Here is a 17,648-nt window from a genome sequence, read left to right as displayed (position 1 = left end):
AAATGCATTATGTTGCTTTTGTAATCAAATTTATTGAGCATGAATAATGTTATTTAACATGACAACCCCTCTTGTTTTCTGTAAGTAGTGGAGTTTGTCTTTTGTAATGGAGATTGTACTGTGGTTGGAATTTGTATGAATTTTACTGGACAAAAAAAAAAAAAAGACGACGACAAATGTACAAATTATAGTGCACATGGCCATGGATGAAGAAACACCCAACAATGAAATGAGGTGCATGAATCATGTTCGTACATTGTCATATTAAATCCTTCAGTACTATAGTGAAATATTCACCAGCAAGTTTAGTTGTTTTCGGTTTGTTTTGTACGGATATGTAGCACTGGCCAATTCAATGCTTTGAAACAAAAGAGGAGGGTACTGCACTAAAGGGACTTGCCTATATGGCCATGATGTGTCAAAGCTCTGTGTTTTACAACAGAAGAGCAGGCACTTTCCATGTGTGGTAAACACGAGCAGCTGTGCTATGCATCTCTGGATATGTTTGTTAATGTTCTTAATATCCTCTTATCGGGTGCTGTAAATCAGAAGTCCTGGTATTATAACATCTGCATTGACATCACTATGTCACCAGTGGTTCAGGTTCCATAAATGGGCCATGAGTCAGTTTCGATGGTCAACCACAGCAGGGAAAAACAATGAATGTGAAAAAAAGTGCAGCTAATGTTTTTGGTGCATACATCAGCAAACCATGTATGATTATGTAAATTACAACATCCTTCCAATAATAGACACTGTAGATCACATTATAGGCTCAGTTGAAATTAAGGTTGATATTTGTGCAGTCCACAGACATTATCCTTTGGAAGGTGCCAATTACTGCTGAACCCAACACAATTCAGAAAGTGCAAAAACCAAAGCACATTGTGGTTTCAAATTCTCAATATTTAGCCCATTCAAGTTTTAAAATAAATGTAAATGGTAACATGCAGAATCACCAATTGTACACCAATATACAGTGTAACATTTGGGTTATGAAGTAAAACCAGGTAAAAACCACTGCATCCTCCAGCAAAAGGAGGATCTAGATCACTTTTAAGTACATTTGACTCTAGAATCTTATGCCTTTTATTTTAAAACTTAGACTTACATGGAGTAATTAACTAAACGGATTTGATTTACAAACCCGCCATTTGAATGACCACAAAAGCATCAAGTTAAACCTCCAAACAGATCAGAGTCACTACAGGCAAGCATCTTTATTGGTTCCAATCAATACATAACCAAAACACTTATACGATGCAGAAACATGTTTACAACAAACATAACCACTCATTTAAGATGTTCTTCAAAACTTAGCAAAATTAGCTCTACTCAAGTTGTAGCACAACTGAGGAACAAGCAACCAGTCAGTCATCGAATACATGTGCCCCAAGATGAAGCCATCAATGGAATCTGTCGAGAGAGAGAGGAAACACCTTCAAATTAAACTCAAACAAACCAGGTAACATGTTGCTTAAACACTGCCTGCATTTAATTTTCTAATATTTGCATGTGTCTTGCGACAGGATCCAGGCACAGAGAAGGTGACCTCTGACCCAGGTTTTAGCAAGAGTAATACACTGTACCCCCCTTATATGGCCACTAGAAACACAGACGGTCTCCAGTGGGCAAAGCATAGGAGGGAACCTTAGACTGCATAAAAACATGGACTTCGTGTCCGTGACATCACCCGTAGGTTTCTGTAGTGTTTTTGAAGTTCAAAGTGGGCAAAGGCAGCGGTCACCATCTTAGCAGCACTTCACTCCCCGATAAAATCAAAAATAGGCAAAGAGGCAGGAGCTGGTTGCTGAAACCACACCCACCTAGCTTGACTGTGGTGTCACTCAAGTGGCCACGCCCTTAGTTATGCATAACTTTAAGGCTTAATATAAATATAATTTTAAATTAGTTAATAAAAATTCACCCTCACAGTTGTCATGAAGGGCAGAATTTGCTATATAGACCAAACCACTTTTTATACCAGTCTGTAAACTTTTTCTGTTGTAAAGTTGGACATTTTAACATGGGGAGTCCATGGCACTGACTCCCTTTTGGAGCCGGTCAATGAATTGCAGTTTTAGTCACTTCCGTGTTGGTTTCAAGAGAGAGACCAGAAGGTTGGCACTTGGAGGGAACATTAGACTTGATCAAACTGGTTGCAGGAAAGTGTTGATACAAAGTTACTCACCTAATGACTGTAGTTCTTACATTCTCCGCCATTAGCTGCAAAATACAAATTTAGACTGATTAGCAAGTACCTTAAAACAATTAGAAAGGCTAACGATTACAAAAAAATATGTTTCTCCCGACAGGATCCGAAGCAAGGAATATTAAACCAATACTTCAGGTTTTTGAGAGATTTCATATAGCCCCCCCGTGTCGATCATTCAAGACATAATAGGACTTGAACGTGCAATAAAAGGGGCAGACAAAAATAGAACATTTGCTGTAATTAAAAATCACTTACCAAGTAACAGCTAAAGGATTCTGCTGCACAACTGTAGCCTCACAGATGTAACAATATTTGAGCCTAGACATTAAAAAACAAAAAAGTTAATTATAAAGTCATCAAAATACATACTAATTTTAACTGCTTTTAGCAAGATATAGAGTAATGAGACATTAAGTTTTAATGTGAAAATGAAAGTTTTTCTAACTACTTTTGTTAGTGAATGAGAACCTTGAAATAAGTTAATAAACACTTACTCATCTTCATGGATAATACATTGTAGAAACTAAAGTGTCTTCAGTCAGGAGGTTCAGATGGACAGTCTATTAAAGAAAATAGATGCAATCAGCAAGCAGACAGGCCTTACATTCACCACGTGCGTTCTCGAGCCACACGTGGCCTTACGCCATTTGACATAATATTTATATAATTACGATCATGGCTTGGCAGCAAGCTGTAAAACACTTTTATAGAGCATATTTTGTTTTACTCTGAGAATTATTTTTCTTCCTTTCTATACACTTATAATTCTCATCGTAAACTGTTCTGGTAAATTAAACATGACTATTTGCGATCTGACGTGTATATGTTATGCTTCTGTATAAAACACAGCAAAGCCTTAAATAAATAAGAAATTACACAAATGAAAAAATAACTGAACAGAGACACTTACCAACACGCATACTGCGTCCGCTCATGCTGTCTCCAACTGACCGTGTGATCTTTGTGCAAGAAGCAATGAACACGTGTGACTGACTGACCGTTGTGAGGAATTCTGGGATACTTAAGAGAGATGGACCGCCTACCGTTCATTTCAGCGAATCGGCTCTTTCTAGCAGTTCATTCAAAAATAAAAACGGAAACGCTCGGACGATTCTGTCTGATCGATGTACAAATCTTTCCAACATTAATGGGAAAAGGTTAAACTCTAATCTCCGATTGGAATAGAATATGTTATTTAGCGTTGCAGCGTCCTCAAACTTAATTTATGCGGTTTGAGTGTGGAGTTGTGAATTGTGCTATAAATTATGCATTCTATTGGCTACACAGATAGTTCGAATGCATGTTTTCGACACTCATTGGTGACTCATTCTGTCAATCAACTGAGCAGCGTTTCATGTCGTAGACAACAAGTGCACCAATTGCGTCCCAGTGGGCGGGGTTTGACCGATAATCCAGGATGTGAATGTTTTGTTTAGTCCGTGCAACTGGCAAAGATGTTTACAATAAATATATTCGGCATTTTTATTCTTAGTTGTATTGACCAAGAAGAAAACAACTAGATGAAAGCCACAGACGTTTGTCTCTCGCTTTGTCTGCACTTTGCATGAGCAGAGGGGATTGAATGGTCACTGATTGCTGTCCTCGTTTGGGATTGCAGCTTGGCCTGTCAGTGTACTGCTGTTACAATCATGTTTATTTCATAAAGATGGCAACGAGGGGCACATTATAAACTAAATGACTGTCAGAAACATCGCCTCTATCTGTAATATGGTAAGTATATGTGTGTGGATCGCGTGCTAGCTAGCTTTTACGTAACGATGATGGTTGAATGGCTTTCCTTACAATCAGGTGCATGACCTCATTTATGAGCTGCTGTATTCATGGATCACAACTGTACTGAATCTTCTATCATAACTAGACATATTCACTCGCTCAAATAATACACTGAGACTAGAAGTGTAAGAAATTGCTTATACTGACTTTACTATATAGCAGAATAAGTGATACCCTTTTCATGTTGTGATAGCTCAGGTTAGTATCTGTGTTGTTAATCTTGCATTTTAAAATATAAAACAGTGATATTTTTTAGGCTACTCTGTTTAAGGGGGCTTTCTGTATTTGTTTTACGAAGACAGCCCAGCTGTATGTAGTCCTCATCGCTCTGTTGTCATTTTGATAGTAAGAGCATGTTTCAATAATGTTACTTGTTGAAATATTAAAATACATGAAGCTTCTCTAATAATATATTTCCCGCAAAATGAAAATTGTTGTAGTCGACAGGTTGCTTCTTTCTGTGCAGTTTGAATGGATGCTCAAAAAAATTCAACAACACCCTTAAAGCAGCCAATATCATCTTTTGAAGTGATATGATGGCTTTGTGAGCTGTCATCTGCTGAAATGGATTTGAGCTGAACAGTACTGGATAGGTTGTATTCTTGATTTTATGAAGATGCGTTATTTGTAGTATTAATTATATGCTATGTTTTTATAATATTTATTAATATTTAGAATTTGCTTGTTTTAATGTTTTCAGTTTTCATTTTATTTTCAGTGTTAGTAATTTGTAATGCTTTTCTTTTGCCATTTTAACAGTTTTAAGATGGCTAATGGGAGCAGAGCCCAGTGTTTTATGTAATGCTGTAGTTTCTGTGGGATATCTGACATTGCCTGAATATTTTAGTGCCTGTAACTGGCCTGAAGCCTCTATCTACTGTCAGCTGTCATCCTTAGATAACTGCAGGTATTGTGTCATTCTGAGCTAGATGTGGTTCGGAACAAGAAGAGTGAATTATTGCCAGCATGAGGGGGCACAGACTTAACGTCTGACGGCTGTTTAGTGCTAGTTATGTAACCAATGGCCAGACAGGGTTCATTTGTTCATCGGTGTGTGTTTGGAGCCACATCTTAGTGGCTCATTGACCACGGATACAAGGCAAGCTAATGAAATGTTCTCTTTTATGTCTTCCATGTTCAGTTCTGCTTAAATGGATTCAATTAATGTGTATTTGGTGTGCACAAATGCAGACCTGTCTTTTAGTTTGAAAACATGGCTCTATTAACTGTGCTTTAGTTTGAGAACATTCATCTATTACCTGAATCTGGCAACATATTGCCTTATATTTTGTGCGTTTGTGTACGTGCGCATTTATGTGCTGTGGAAGGTTTCTAAGCAGAAATGAAGACAGCCTAGCTGTATGTACTCCACAAGAAAATTCCCCCTTTTTATGAAGTCAAATCTTTACATTGTTTAGCCAACATAATGCCACTTCATTTTTTCAAAGCCTGTGAGCTGAAGAGGATTTGATAGCCCTTATCAACAAATGCAGCCTATTACTTTCCTATTGTTAATTATTATGGCCTAAAAATATTCAAGCTCCTAAATCTGTCTTGCACAATGCCGTATTTATATTTCAGTAGGTAATGAAGATCTATTAGTGCTGGAATTGAAGGTCTTTGTGGATTCATATTTCCTCCAGATATAAAAAGGTTGCTGTCTCGGTCAGGTTAATAACACTAAACTAGACAATGCAGAGATACCGAGAGCGGCTATTTCCCATCTTTCAACTGTCAGTCATGGTCTTGACTTCATTGGTGCATGACTTTGATCTCTGGATCTGATTGTGTTTTTTTTAGTCATTATCTAATCTGCTCATTCAGAGTCATTCAGAGATACTGCTCAGGTTCTAAAGATGTGTTGGGCTATTAATGGGCGGCCATAAGCACTGCTATTCAAAAGTCTGGTGTCAGTAAGTTTTTAATGCTTCTGAAAGACCACGGCTGCATGTATTTGATTAAAATATGCAGTAGAAACAATACTGACAAAATAACGTTTTCTCTGAATGGGTTTGAAATGTCATCCATTTCTGTGTTGGGCTAAGCTGGAAATGAGGCTGTCCGACTGAGTGCTGAGAGTACGTCTTTTGGCAGTGGATAGGGTGATGACAACAGCGATGAGGAGATCAGTGACATTTACAGGTGTAAAGAAGAATGCTGCTCTATATTCATATGCAAAAAGAAAAGATTGTGTTCATATAAAACAAGCTATTGCCTGCAATGAACTGGATCTACTCCCAAAAGTGATTTTCCAGGGAATGTTGCTACACTGACATTATGATAGATGGTGAAATCAAATCAAATAAGGTTTTAATAATCAAAATAAAGACAAAACAGCGTGTCAGCCCCTCACGGATGACTGACGCACACAAATAACAATCAAACACAACTGAAACCCAGGCCTGGTCCTCTCTCGTCCGTCACTGTCGTTGCTCCGCTTTTATATCCCTCCATCTCCTCCGTGGGACTCGAGACCGGTGGGTCGAACAGGTGTCGCTCATTTCCAATAAATTCACCGGCCTCGCTCCTGTTCCCACGTCTCTCGGCCCCCGCCCCACTCGTCACAACAGTATTTCCCCTGAAATTGCCATCTTTTTTTTACATTTTGTATGCTTATAATATATTTGTATATCCTTACAAAACTACACCACTATAATCTGTAACCTGAAATGCATTCTTAATTTGAACTATTATGGCTGTTAAGTAATAAAATAAAGCTAGCATCAAATACAAATATAGCTGTTATTAATGATATCACAGTAATACCTCATTATTGGAGCATTTGTTTACTTCAAATTTTAAAGGGGTTGCATCATTTGGAATCAAATTTTCCCTCATTTTTTGTTAGTCTATGACACTATGAAATTCCAGAACTGAAAACATCCTCCGCATTTATTGAAACTGATTTGCAAAATGACTTGGGTTTCTAATGTCAAAAACATGCTAAAATAAGAACACTGTATTTACATCTGAATAATAAATATATAAGACATGCCTTCAAATAATTGTATTTTGTCATATTCAGTGATTATCAGTTTGAATGGTTTGGAAGTCTAACAACATACCTTACTTCCCATGGATTTTTTGCAGTTATTGTGAATTTTATTAGCAGTTGAACATGGTTATTAGTCTAAATGACTAAAACCAGAAGACTTCTCTGTTTTGACTTTTAGCATGGGTATTTATTGATAGTTTTCCACACTTGGCAATGGCATGTGAATTAAGAAAGCAATAATTATGTCTTACCGATTGCTAATGATATTGTCATAGTGCTATAAAAAGCAAACAAGAAGCGTAGGTTATTGTTTCACTTGCAGCATCATAAACGAGACGAGTCATTCTCTATCAGTACATCGTGATTTTGTACCTCATATTTTCATTTTGGTGGCTTAATGTCACGCCATGGAGTTTTAGAGAAAGAAAACTTTAGACATAAATGTCTCTGGCTGTGAGTTTTCTTATTAAATGTAAAATGAAATTGTAGTTGCCAAGTCTTTTACTTTTTCCCTCAATTTTCTGTTTCAGGGCGCCAATGCCTCTGCTCTGGAGAAAGACATTGGTCCAGAGCAGTTCCCCATTAATGAACACTACTTTGGATTGGTCAACGTAAGTATCACACAGCGCCAGACTAACTCTTAAACAGACACATGGCTTTACATGTGAGCCAGTGGGAGCAAAAAAATATATTATACACATGGTAAGGGTTTGCATATTTGTTCAGTGAAGCATTGGGTAGCTTGGTTTTCTCAGTTTTGTGCATGTTATCATACTTAACAACATTATTCATTGTGAATTTGAGGTAGATCACAGCATCGAAACAAAGCAACCAGCTGAAATGTTTCACTGACCTGAGAAAAAAGCAAAGTTCACAACCTTTGCTAACCATTTTATTTGTTCTTTCCAACAGAAGTGAGTGGTTTATTTTGTTCTCTTCTGCAAAATATATTAGCATTTGATTTTTTACTGCAGAATATGTCAGCTTGACAAAGCTGAATTTGTTCCTGCTGCCATTAGTGCAGCTGGTGTGATTAATGAACATGTTCCTGTTCAGTCTTATAGCTGCATCTTTCAGGTCAAGCTGCCTCTTTGTTTTGGCCAAGCAGTTAATTCACTAATTCAGCGAATCATCAGGAGATCCACAGAAATCAGGTCCCAGTTGTTATTTTTCTTACTGTCATTTATTAAGATTAGAAAGAGGTTCACATAAATTAGGTCACAGTTATTATTATTTATTTTTCTTTATTTAGATTTATAGGAGAACTGTCAGCCTGATCTAATTAGAATTGCTTTAATTTTAATTAAGAATTTACTGCCATCATAATGTGACGATAAAACAAAGCAATTAGCTTAATGAGAGAATTGATTAGTTTGATCCCAAAATGATGTGTCTGAGTATATATTAGAATGCCACACAGAAAACTGTGGGGTTTCTGGTGGTGAATTTACATCTGCATCTGAGATTATCAAATATTTATATATTGCCCCATGATGACATTTTTTATATCTAAACACACTGTTACCAAGAAAAAGTACCACCCCAAAATATTGATGCACTAATAATGTGTTAACCTGAAAACATTTTGAATAAGACCACAGAGTGCTGAGATCAGCACATTTGCCCCTAATCCCTGCATTTTGATGTTTTCATAGTGTTTCTAGCGTTTTCATGTTCAATTATTGTTGTCACGTTTGAATACTCATGACATCTATATCCTGGTTAGGTTTCCTCCTCTTATTCTGGTAATTTCTGTCATTTCTCTGCATTCTCTGTCAATAAAAATGGCAAAAAAGCCCCTAAAACAACTTCATTGTCAGTGTGAAGGAACAGGAAAAGGCCTTTGGAAGGGAAACTATGCTCTGTTTTCATGGTAACTGCAAGTGCTGCTCTTTCAGCCCGTACAGGTCATGTTGTTAAAGAGCTTTTGATTCCACCATTAGGTTTTTCAGCCATTTTATTGGCTTTTAGTGGTGAGAAGGGAGTTTTTCTTGATTGTAAATGTTTCATGCAGATCTACATTTGGTGAGCCGTATCTTGCCTGGAACTCTTCCAGATTTTCTCTCTCGGTTTCATAAATCTGATTTAATTGCGTCCCAAGTGTCCTTTGTTTGTTTCCCGCTCAAGGATTGATTAGCTCAGCCTGAATGAATTCCTCTCTCTCTGTCTTTTTTCTCTAGTTCGGGAACACGTGCTACTGTAACTCAGTGTTGCAGGCTCTGTATTTCTGCCGGCCGTTCAGGGAGAATGTGTTGGCTTATAAAGTCCAGCAGAAGAAGAAGGAGAACCTTCTCACCTGTCTGGCCGACCTCTTCCACAGCATCACCACGCAGAAGAAGAAGGTGGGCGTGATCCCTCCCAAGAAGTTCATCTCACGTCTGCGGAAGGAGAATGGTGAGGGAACCAAGGGATGGAGGTTTGGCAGGTTGACATGGCCTTGTTAACCATTGCTGGTAGAAACTGTAACAACTCCAATATGAAGGCAAAATGCATCTTTCTGCATTGACATTCATTTAAAAGTAGCTGTGTATTTTGGTCAAATAATTAATTTGGCAACACCTAATATTATATATTTATATATACATATATTTAGTTCAAAATATTGGGGGCGGTAAGAGTTTTTTAAAGAAATTAAAATTTTTATTCAGCAAGAATGTTAAATTGGTCAAAAGTGAAAGTAAATGCAAATCATGTGACACTGAAGACTGGAGTAATGACTGCTGAAAATTCAGCTTTGCCTGCATAGGAATAAATTACATTTTAAAATATATTCAAATAGAAAACAGTTTATTTAAACCCTAATAAAATTTCGGAATATTTTAGATCAAATAAATGTAGAATTGGTGAGTATAAGAGACCTTTTACCCAAAACAATTATACAAATTTTGAGCGAATATATATTTTTAAAGGGCTTTATTTATGTAAATTCCTTGTTTTAAATTTTAATTACAATTAGAATTTTCTGGATTTCATTTTTTATTAAATTGTATTAATCAAAAAGTCTGATTATAATCATGTTTAATTTAATAATCATGTCTAATGCCCCCAAAATTCATTAAATCGTTTTTTTACAAACTCCATTTGAATATTTTCAGGGTACTAAGTTTTATGATTTAATATAATACAATACAATTGTGGTAATCAAATGAATTCATAAAACTTTTTTTTTTTTTTTTTGCCAAATTCCGCATTACTGTCTATAATGACTAAATTCTATCTGTGTGTTCCGCATCTTGGACATCATAGGGCCCTAATTCCTGTGGTGCCATCAACCAAGTGCCCATTAGCAAATTGGCAGATTACAAATGACGCACTTTCATTGTCACTTCAATAGCCAAAAAAAAAAAAAAAAAACCATTGTATGGGTCAAAATTATAGATTTTTCTTTTATGCCAAAAATCATTAGGATATTAAGTAAATATAATGTCCCATGAAGATATTTTGTAAATTTGATACCATAAATATATCAAAACTTAATTTTTGATTAGTAATATGCATTGCCAAGACTTCATTTGGACAACTTTAAAGGCGATTTTCTCAGTATTTTGATTTTTTTGCACCCTCATGTTCCAGGTTTTCAAATAGTTGTATCTCTGCCAGATATTATCACATCATAATAAACCATACATCAATGGAAAGCTTATTTATTCAGCTTTTCACTTACACTTAAACGTAAGACTGGTTTCGTGGTCCAGGGTCACATATATGTAAAATGTTTGCTGGCAAAGATGTCAAAATGAGTTTGTAGGAAACTACTAGAGCAGTATCTAGCGTTCAGACAGGAGACTGTGAGAAATCAAACCTGTCCATGATAACAGAAAGCCTCTGTGTGATATACTGAAGGAGAAGCAGGTGTAACAGATCAGGTGTGTGTGTGCTGAGGTAGAGGAGAGGGATAATATGTAGCATAAAAGAGGATTTGTTCTTCGGTTTTATTCCAGAAAATGCCCTCGCTATGAATGAACAATACAGACCTCTATCAGAGAGACGTCACTTTACCAGCTCACCCTCACAGAGTTAGCTTTATGATTGCAAATGCTAAACAAAAGTTAATTACCTTTTTAGTAGTGTTATCTCAACTGGAACATACTGAAAAATACAGGACTTCACACAATGCTAAAGAAGCCACATTACGAGACAATGTCAGATGCTATGAAATATCGGATTGAAACATAATCTTTAGCAGGATTGCTAGCTAATGTTACACATTTTGCTCTTTGGCTCTTCCTATAGACCTGTTTGATAACTACATGCAGCAGGATGCCCACGAGTTCCTGAACTACCTGCTGAACACGGTGGCTGACATCCTGCAAGAGGAGAAGAAACAGGAAAAACAGAACGGACGACTAAAGAACAACGGCACTGCCATCGCCTCAGACACCGAGCCAGAACAGAACAAGGTCGAGCCCACCTGGGTTCATGATATCTTCCAGGGCACACTGACCAATGAGACGCGCTGTCTCAACTGTGAGACGGTAAGAGTGTTGCTACGCGCAATAAGTACTAATAAAAGCCAATTTATTAATAATAGGCATCCTAATAATCAACTAGTTAATATTGAGATTTGGTCCCTTTACTAAAGTATATGTAATGTATAATTTATTGCTATTTTATACTATTAATGAAAAATTATTTATAGTTAATAAATTCTAATCATCTAAATTCTGTAAGAGATATGTAAATGTCTGAGCAAAGCTGCATTAATTTAAATATTGGACTACTCTTCTGTTAGACAGACGCTATTTTTTTACTGTGAGTTGTCTTATAAAACGACATTCGGTCAATCCTTTAAATATTGCAGCCTGAGGAAAGAAACTACCATCTCTCTGTCGTGTGGCCCACTTTTCAGTCTTTGCTGTTGATTAACCTATCTTTTCTTTGCATTAACACATTGCCGCTGGACTACAGTTGAGTGGTAACAGGCCGTCACACGCCTGTGCTCTCACACATCCTCAATCTTGTCTTTCTGCAATAAGTGCAAGACAACGAGAGACAATCAGGTCAACAGAGTGCAACCCGTTCACCAGCTGAAACTGTTCATAGAAAGGAGTTGCCAGCACACGTGACAAACATCTTTGTAAAATGAGACCCCACTAACTCTCTGCCCCTTGAAGATGCTTGTATTGTCTCTGTGGATGGGCAGATCACAGTTTCTGAAGAGATGTGTTCTCTTTTTACTCAGATGCTTTGTGAACTCACACGTCCTTTTGTTTTTACAGGTCAGTAGCAAGGATGAAGACTTTTTGGATTTGTCTGTAGATGTTGAGCAGAACACTTCAATAACACACTGTCTCAGGTAGACATATAAAAACACTGTATCATAACAGTAATCATGCATGCTTATGTGCACAACTAGTTGTTTTCTTCTGTGGTCATGCTCTTTGATAGATGTGGTTTTTTTTGGTGGCTTTTACAGGGACTTCAGTAATACAGAGACCCTGTGCAGTGAGTATAAATACTACTGTGAGATGTGCTGTAGCAAACAAGAGGCACAGAAACGGTGAGCGTCCTTGTGTCAGATGTGTATTATCTGTTTGTGTACTGTAAATGTACTGTTTTAACAGTACATTTACTGTGCACATGATAAGTAAAAAAAATTTAACATTGTTTTAATCATTATTTGATCAGACTGCCACAAGGTTAGACATTTTTAGGGGGGAAAAATGTAAAAAAACAGGAAAGAAGTCTATATTCTATGCAACATCCAACATTGCTTAATTTTGCACATGCTAATTTAAAAGATGGTTGTTTACACTACACAGTATATATGGTATAGTATACTAGTATTCCAATTACAAACCATTCCAGGATAGGTTTGTTTGTCATTTGATTAAATAATGTAGCTTTTGAGGCCTGTATTAAACAGTGCAATTAACAAAGTACTTTTTTGTGAAAAAACAAAATGCTTTGGTGCTGCTCTATACACTGCAGTGTGAATTTCTACGTGCCAGTGATTTGTTATGTGTGCATGTTGTAGTATGCGTGTGAAGAAGCTGCCCATGATCCTGGCTCTTCATCTGAAGCGCTTTAAGTACATGGAGCAGCTGCATCGCTACACTAAACTGAGCTATCGTGTGGTCTTTCCACTGGAGCTCCGTCTCTTCAACACCTCCGGAGACGCTGTCAACCTCGACCGCATGTACGACCTCGTCGCTGTGGTGGTCCACTGTGGCAGGTATGAGAACTGTCAAACATGTACATCTGCAACATATAAAAACAAACTGTCTTAACACAGTCTGCCATGTCGGTCCATTGTGTCATATGTTATAAATACTGACCATATAAGCCGTTGGAGTCTATGGTGCAAATATATTCGCCGTAGTGTGAATGTACTGTATAATGGTAATGTCTTTCCTTAAGAATGAAGCTGAATAATTTAATCAGAAAACAGATAGGTTTTTAAAAATAAATAAATTAGGATTTTATTTTTGAATAGTTAATGGTAAATTATTTAAAGGGGACCTATTATGCAAAGCTCACTTTCACATGTTGCTTGGACATTAATGTGTGTTGGCAGTGTGTGTACACAACCACCCTATAATGATAAAAATCCACCCCTTTCTTTTTTTGTAATCCCCATAAGTAAAAAACAGTGTCTCCCAACTACCTGTTTTCAGCATTGCTGCCAATGTGACATCACATTAGCCACAGGCCTCGCCCACGAAAGTTGACAGACACTGCCGTTTATACATAGAACCGCCCTGAGCGAGTTGAACACAGTCCACCAGTGCTGCCCTGACGAGAATGTCTCCCAAGCGCTTTAGATGTTCTGTAACTGGATCTATGGATCCACATAGCTCTTTCCATTTACTTCCGAAATCTGAGCCGCTGTAGAGGAGGTGGATTTATTTTGAAAATTTTAAAAGATGCTCCCTCAATGCTACTGATATTGATTTATGTCTGCACGAATCATTTACACTGGACTGCTTTGTGAATGAGGGTCAGTGTAAAGCAGTGCAAATTGCCTTTCTGAAAGACCTTCTTAACACTCTGTAAGGCTAATGTTGCATATGTAACGTGGGAGTTAAAATTGCATTTGAAAGCAATGTGAAGTCGACCGCTGGAATTAGTTGAGCTCATAATCACAAGTGGGGCTTATAAATTTTGTAATAGCATGCGATAGCACCGTGAGTTATTTTTTATTGTGCCATGCTCCCGTCTGTGTAATTCATAAAGTAAATTTTTTATGCACAGTACAATTAGATGACTGACTTTTAAGTGCATTTTCTGTAAAGATAACAGGCTTGTACTAATAGAGGAGTGTTTATTCGCAAAGGCTAGCACCTTTATTGCTGGGTGCTTGGGCTTTTGAAGCTCCGCCCTATTCCCAGCTCATTTGCATTTAAAGGGGAAGTCACGAAAAGTATACCCTAAAAGTGGCAATTTTAACAAGGTATAAAAAAGTGATCTGTAAAGTATTTTGAGTTAAAACTTCGCATGCACACTATAGGGACATCAGAGACTTATTTTACATCTTGTGAAAAGGGGCATAATAGGTCCCTTTTAAGAAATATCCATTGTCTAAATATTTAAAATATAAGTTGATTTCCTTCAAAAGTTTAAACACTGCCTCTGTAACTGTGTGTATAAGTGGCCCAAACAGAGGGCATTACATCACCATTGTGAAGAGTCATGGCTTCTGGCTGCTGTTTGATGATGACATTGTTGAGGTATGAACTTTATATACATATGTTTAAAATTTTGGGGTCAGTGGGATTTTTTATTATTATTGTTGTTATTAATACTTCCCACAAGAATTAAGCAAGGATGCATTAAATTGATCAAAAGTGACAGTAAAGAAATCTATATTGATACAAAATATTTATATTTCAAATAAATGCTGTTCTTATGAGCTTTTTATCCATCAAAAGAATAAAAAAAAAAAAAACACGTTAGCAGGACAACTGTTTTCATCGCTGATAATAATAAATGTTTCTTGAGCAGCAAATCAGCATATTAGAATGATTTCTGAAGGGTCATGTGACACTGAAGACAGGGGTAATGACTACTGAAAATTCAGCGATCCTATCACAGGAATGAATTGCATTTTAAGATATATTCAAATAGAAACCAATTATTTTTAATTGCCATATTATTTAACATTTATACTGTATTTTTGATCAATAAATTGAGCCTTGGTGAACATAAGAGACTTCTTTTTTTTTTTTTTTTTTTACGTAGAATGGTAGCATATAGTCAAAATATAAACCCTAATGCATGCATAATACAACACTTCTCTTTCCTGCCTTTTCTCAAGATGTGTTCTCTATCTATTCCTTTCCATTTCTCTTACAGAAAATTGATGCACAGGCGATAGAGGAATTCTACGGTTTGACTTCTGACATTTCCAAGAACTCTGAGTCAGGATACATCCTGTTCTATCAGTCCAGAGAATGAAGGAGCAGAGGAGGAACAGAGGAGGAACGTGAGAAGAGATCAAAAGGAAGGGTATTTGTGAAGATGACATCCGCTAGATTCCTTTTCCACATCCCTCTACTTTTTCTCATCTCATACTCAGGGTCTCCAGCTGAGACTGAGTGCCAAAAGCCCTCTGTAATCCCATTTGCCAGTATGACATTTCCCAATCTCAATGCACTCTGCGGGGGGAAAATCACATCTTCAAATCTGACCCTCAAGTCAGTCACCTGCATCTGGAAGGCACTTTATAAACAACAATATCTAACACAAAAGTAACACAACAACAAAAAAAATCACAACATATTCAACTACAATACTTGTGAAACCTTGAAGGAATCAAAAAGCTACAAAAGCAGCAATGAGTCCTGGTAGTCTAGCCAGGGTCACTGCTTCTGTTCGTTCAGCACCCAGGAAAGTGCCTCTCTTCCTGGGTATCTGAAACCAGAACGAGGGATTCTCTCTCTCGATCTCTGGCTCAAGGTCAGGGACCCATTTTGGGTCACTTTAGATGTTTCATACTGTGATGCCCACTCATCAGTCCGCCTTCGTACGACTCTTACCCAGTAACTGGTTGAATCCACACATCCTATTCCAGTCCTGGTCATTAGAGGGACTGTTTGCACTGTGTGACAGTTTGTTTTGTTGTTTGGCATGTTGTGGGAATGGGATGATGATTTTAAGCAGTAGGACTGCACGATGAATCGAACGCAATTAATCGCGATTGTCATGCACATTTAGTTAGTAAAGCTGGTTCTGTGATTAGTAGTAAATCACCTGCTTTCAGGTGGAGCAGCATTTATTAAACATAGCTTAGGATCATTTAGGATTAAGAAATCGACAAAATCGTTCGCGATTATGACAACTGTTTGAGTATCTTCTCAGCGAACTTCGACTTTGTGTAGTAAATGCTGTTTCATCTGAGAGTACGTGAAAATGTTTTGATTCCGAACTCACTTCAAAACATAAGTCGAGTGCTTGAAATAAATCCTTCTGTGAGATGATTTGGCTTCTTAGAATAATTTAGGCACACAAAATATTGTATTCTAAGCAGTGATAAAGGCTATGTCGATTAGCATTTCATTATAGATATACTTTATCGTGATGAAAAATTATAATAAGAAGAACTCTGATAAACCATATATTGCCGTACTCGTGTGTTTATTAGTCGCGTTGAATCAATGAAAGCAGTTAAATCTTCTGTTTATTCAGCTATAGGCATTAGTGATGTTCGGTTATTTAACGAATCATTCTTTTGAGCTGGTTCTCAGGAAGTAACCGGTCGAGCCGGTTCACAAATTGAACAGAATCAAACTTTAGTTCCGAGTTGATGACGCAGGACGCACAGACAAAGTAGCACGTCCAACTCAAAAAGAACTGTTTGAGCTGGTTCAACCAACTGTCGGAAGTATGAAGGGGTTTCTGAAGATTCTGATGAGTGAGTTGACGATATTGTGCAAGCCTGAGGCACGTACTGGAAGTGTGCTTTTTATGACTTATTAATTTACATTTGATTAAAACCTGCAAAACCTTTCTTTCAAGTGATGTAAATCAATTTTACAATAGTTTATTGTGCATGGATATTTTTTTTTAAAGTTCCTTAAGTGAAAATCAAGGAGTTTATGTTTATCCATTCTTTATACTGTTGACATGTAGAACATATCTGCGTTTGTGCATCAATGTCATGTGTGCTGTAGGTGTGAAACTTCTAGGAATCTTATCCAAGTTGTAGGCTAGTCAGTCAAACACCATTAACTTGAATAAATTATATGGCAATAATCAGCAATATGCTTTCACACAAATAATAATTTAAAAAAAATTACGTTTCAACAGGCCTATGTGCTGACACAAATGACTTGTTTGAATTTTTCATTGATACAACATGGCACAGAGTTATTAGAAAAGAAACGCGTAAAGACGTTATTGCTTGATGACTTCAGGAACCTATGAATCTGCTGTTTTAACCAGTTCAATGAGCCAATCTATCTGAAAAGAACCGGTTCACAGAAACGAATCAGGCTTTGCATCACTTTAGGCATTTCCTGGATACGCATGACAATCGCAGCTTCTGCCTAATCGCGATTTATTGCCTTTGCGATTTAATTTCAATTAAATGTGCAGCCCTACTGAGTGTTCTGTTACACAAGTGTGTGTGTGTGTGTGTGTGTGTGTGTGTGTGTGTGTGTATGTCTGTGTCTGTGTGTGTGTGTCTGTGTGTGTCTGTGTCTG

General features: G+C 37.1%; 1 protein-coding gene, 1 long non-coding RNA gene and 1 other non-coding gene across 3 annotated transcripts; 1 reads left to right on the top strand and 2 right to left on the bottom strand.

Moving 5' to 3' along the window:
• Positions 1 to 1,195: 1,195 nt before the first annotated feature.
• Positions 1,196 to 2,519, bottom strand: LOC132106876 (uncharacterized). Its single transcript, XR_009424205.1, has 2 exons — positions 2,192 to 2,519; positions 1,196 to 1,416 (listed from the first exon to the last, which is right to left on the bottom strand). It is a non-coding gene; the product is annotated as an uncharacterized LOC132106876 (long non-coding RNA).
• LOC132107457 (small nucleolar RNA SNORA26) lies at positions 2,298 to 2,419 on the bottom strand. Its single transcript, XR_009424312.1, has one exon. It is a non-coding gene; the product is annotated as a small nucleolar RNA SNORA26 (small nucleolar RNA).
• A 1,089-nt stretch (positions 2,520 to 3,608) lies between the features above and the next one.
• usp46 (ubiquitin specific peptidase 46) lies at positions 3,609 to 16,676 on the top strand. Its single transcript, XM_059512947.1, has 9 exons — positions 3,609 to 3,946; positions 7,535 to 7,615; positions 9,185 to 9,398; positions 11,238 to 11,479; positions 12,224 to 12,300; positions 12,421 to 12,504; positions 12,982 to 13,179; positions 14,596 to 14,674; positions 15,300 to 16,676. Exons 1-9 carry the CDS (start codon positions 3,911 to 3,913, stop codon positions 15,399 to 15,401), a joined length of 1,113 nt encoding a protein of 370 aa, XP_059368930.1. The 5' UTR covers positions 3,609 to 3,910; the 3' UTR covers positions 15,402 to 16,676.
• The last annotated feature ends 972 nt before the right edge of the window (positions 16,677 to 17,648 follow it).

The sequence above is a fragment of the Carassius carassius genome, chromosome 27 (genome assembly GCF_963082965.1).
Source record: "Carassius carassius chromosome 27, fCarCar2.1, whole genome shotgun sequence".
Classification (NCBI taxonomy): domain Eukaryota; kingdom Metazoa; phylum Chordata; class Actinopteri; order Cypriniformes; family Cyprinidae; genus Carassius; species Carassius carassius.
This window is presented reverse-complemented; position numbering and strand designations above follow the sequence as displayed.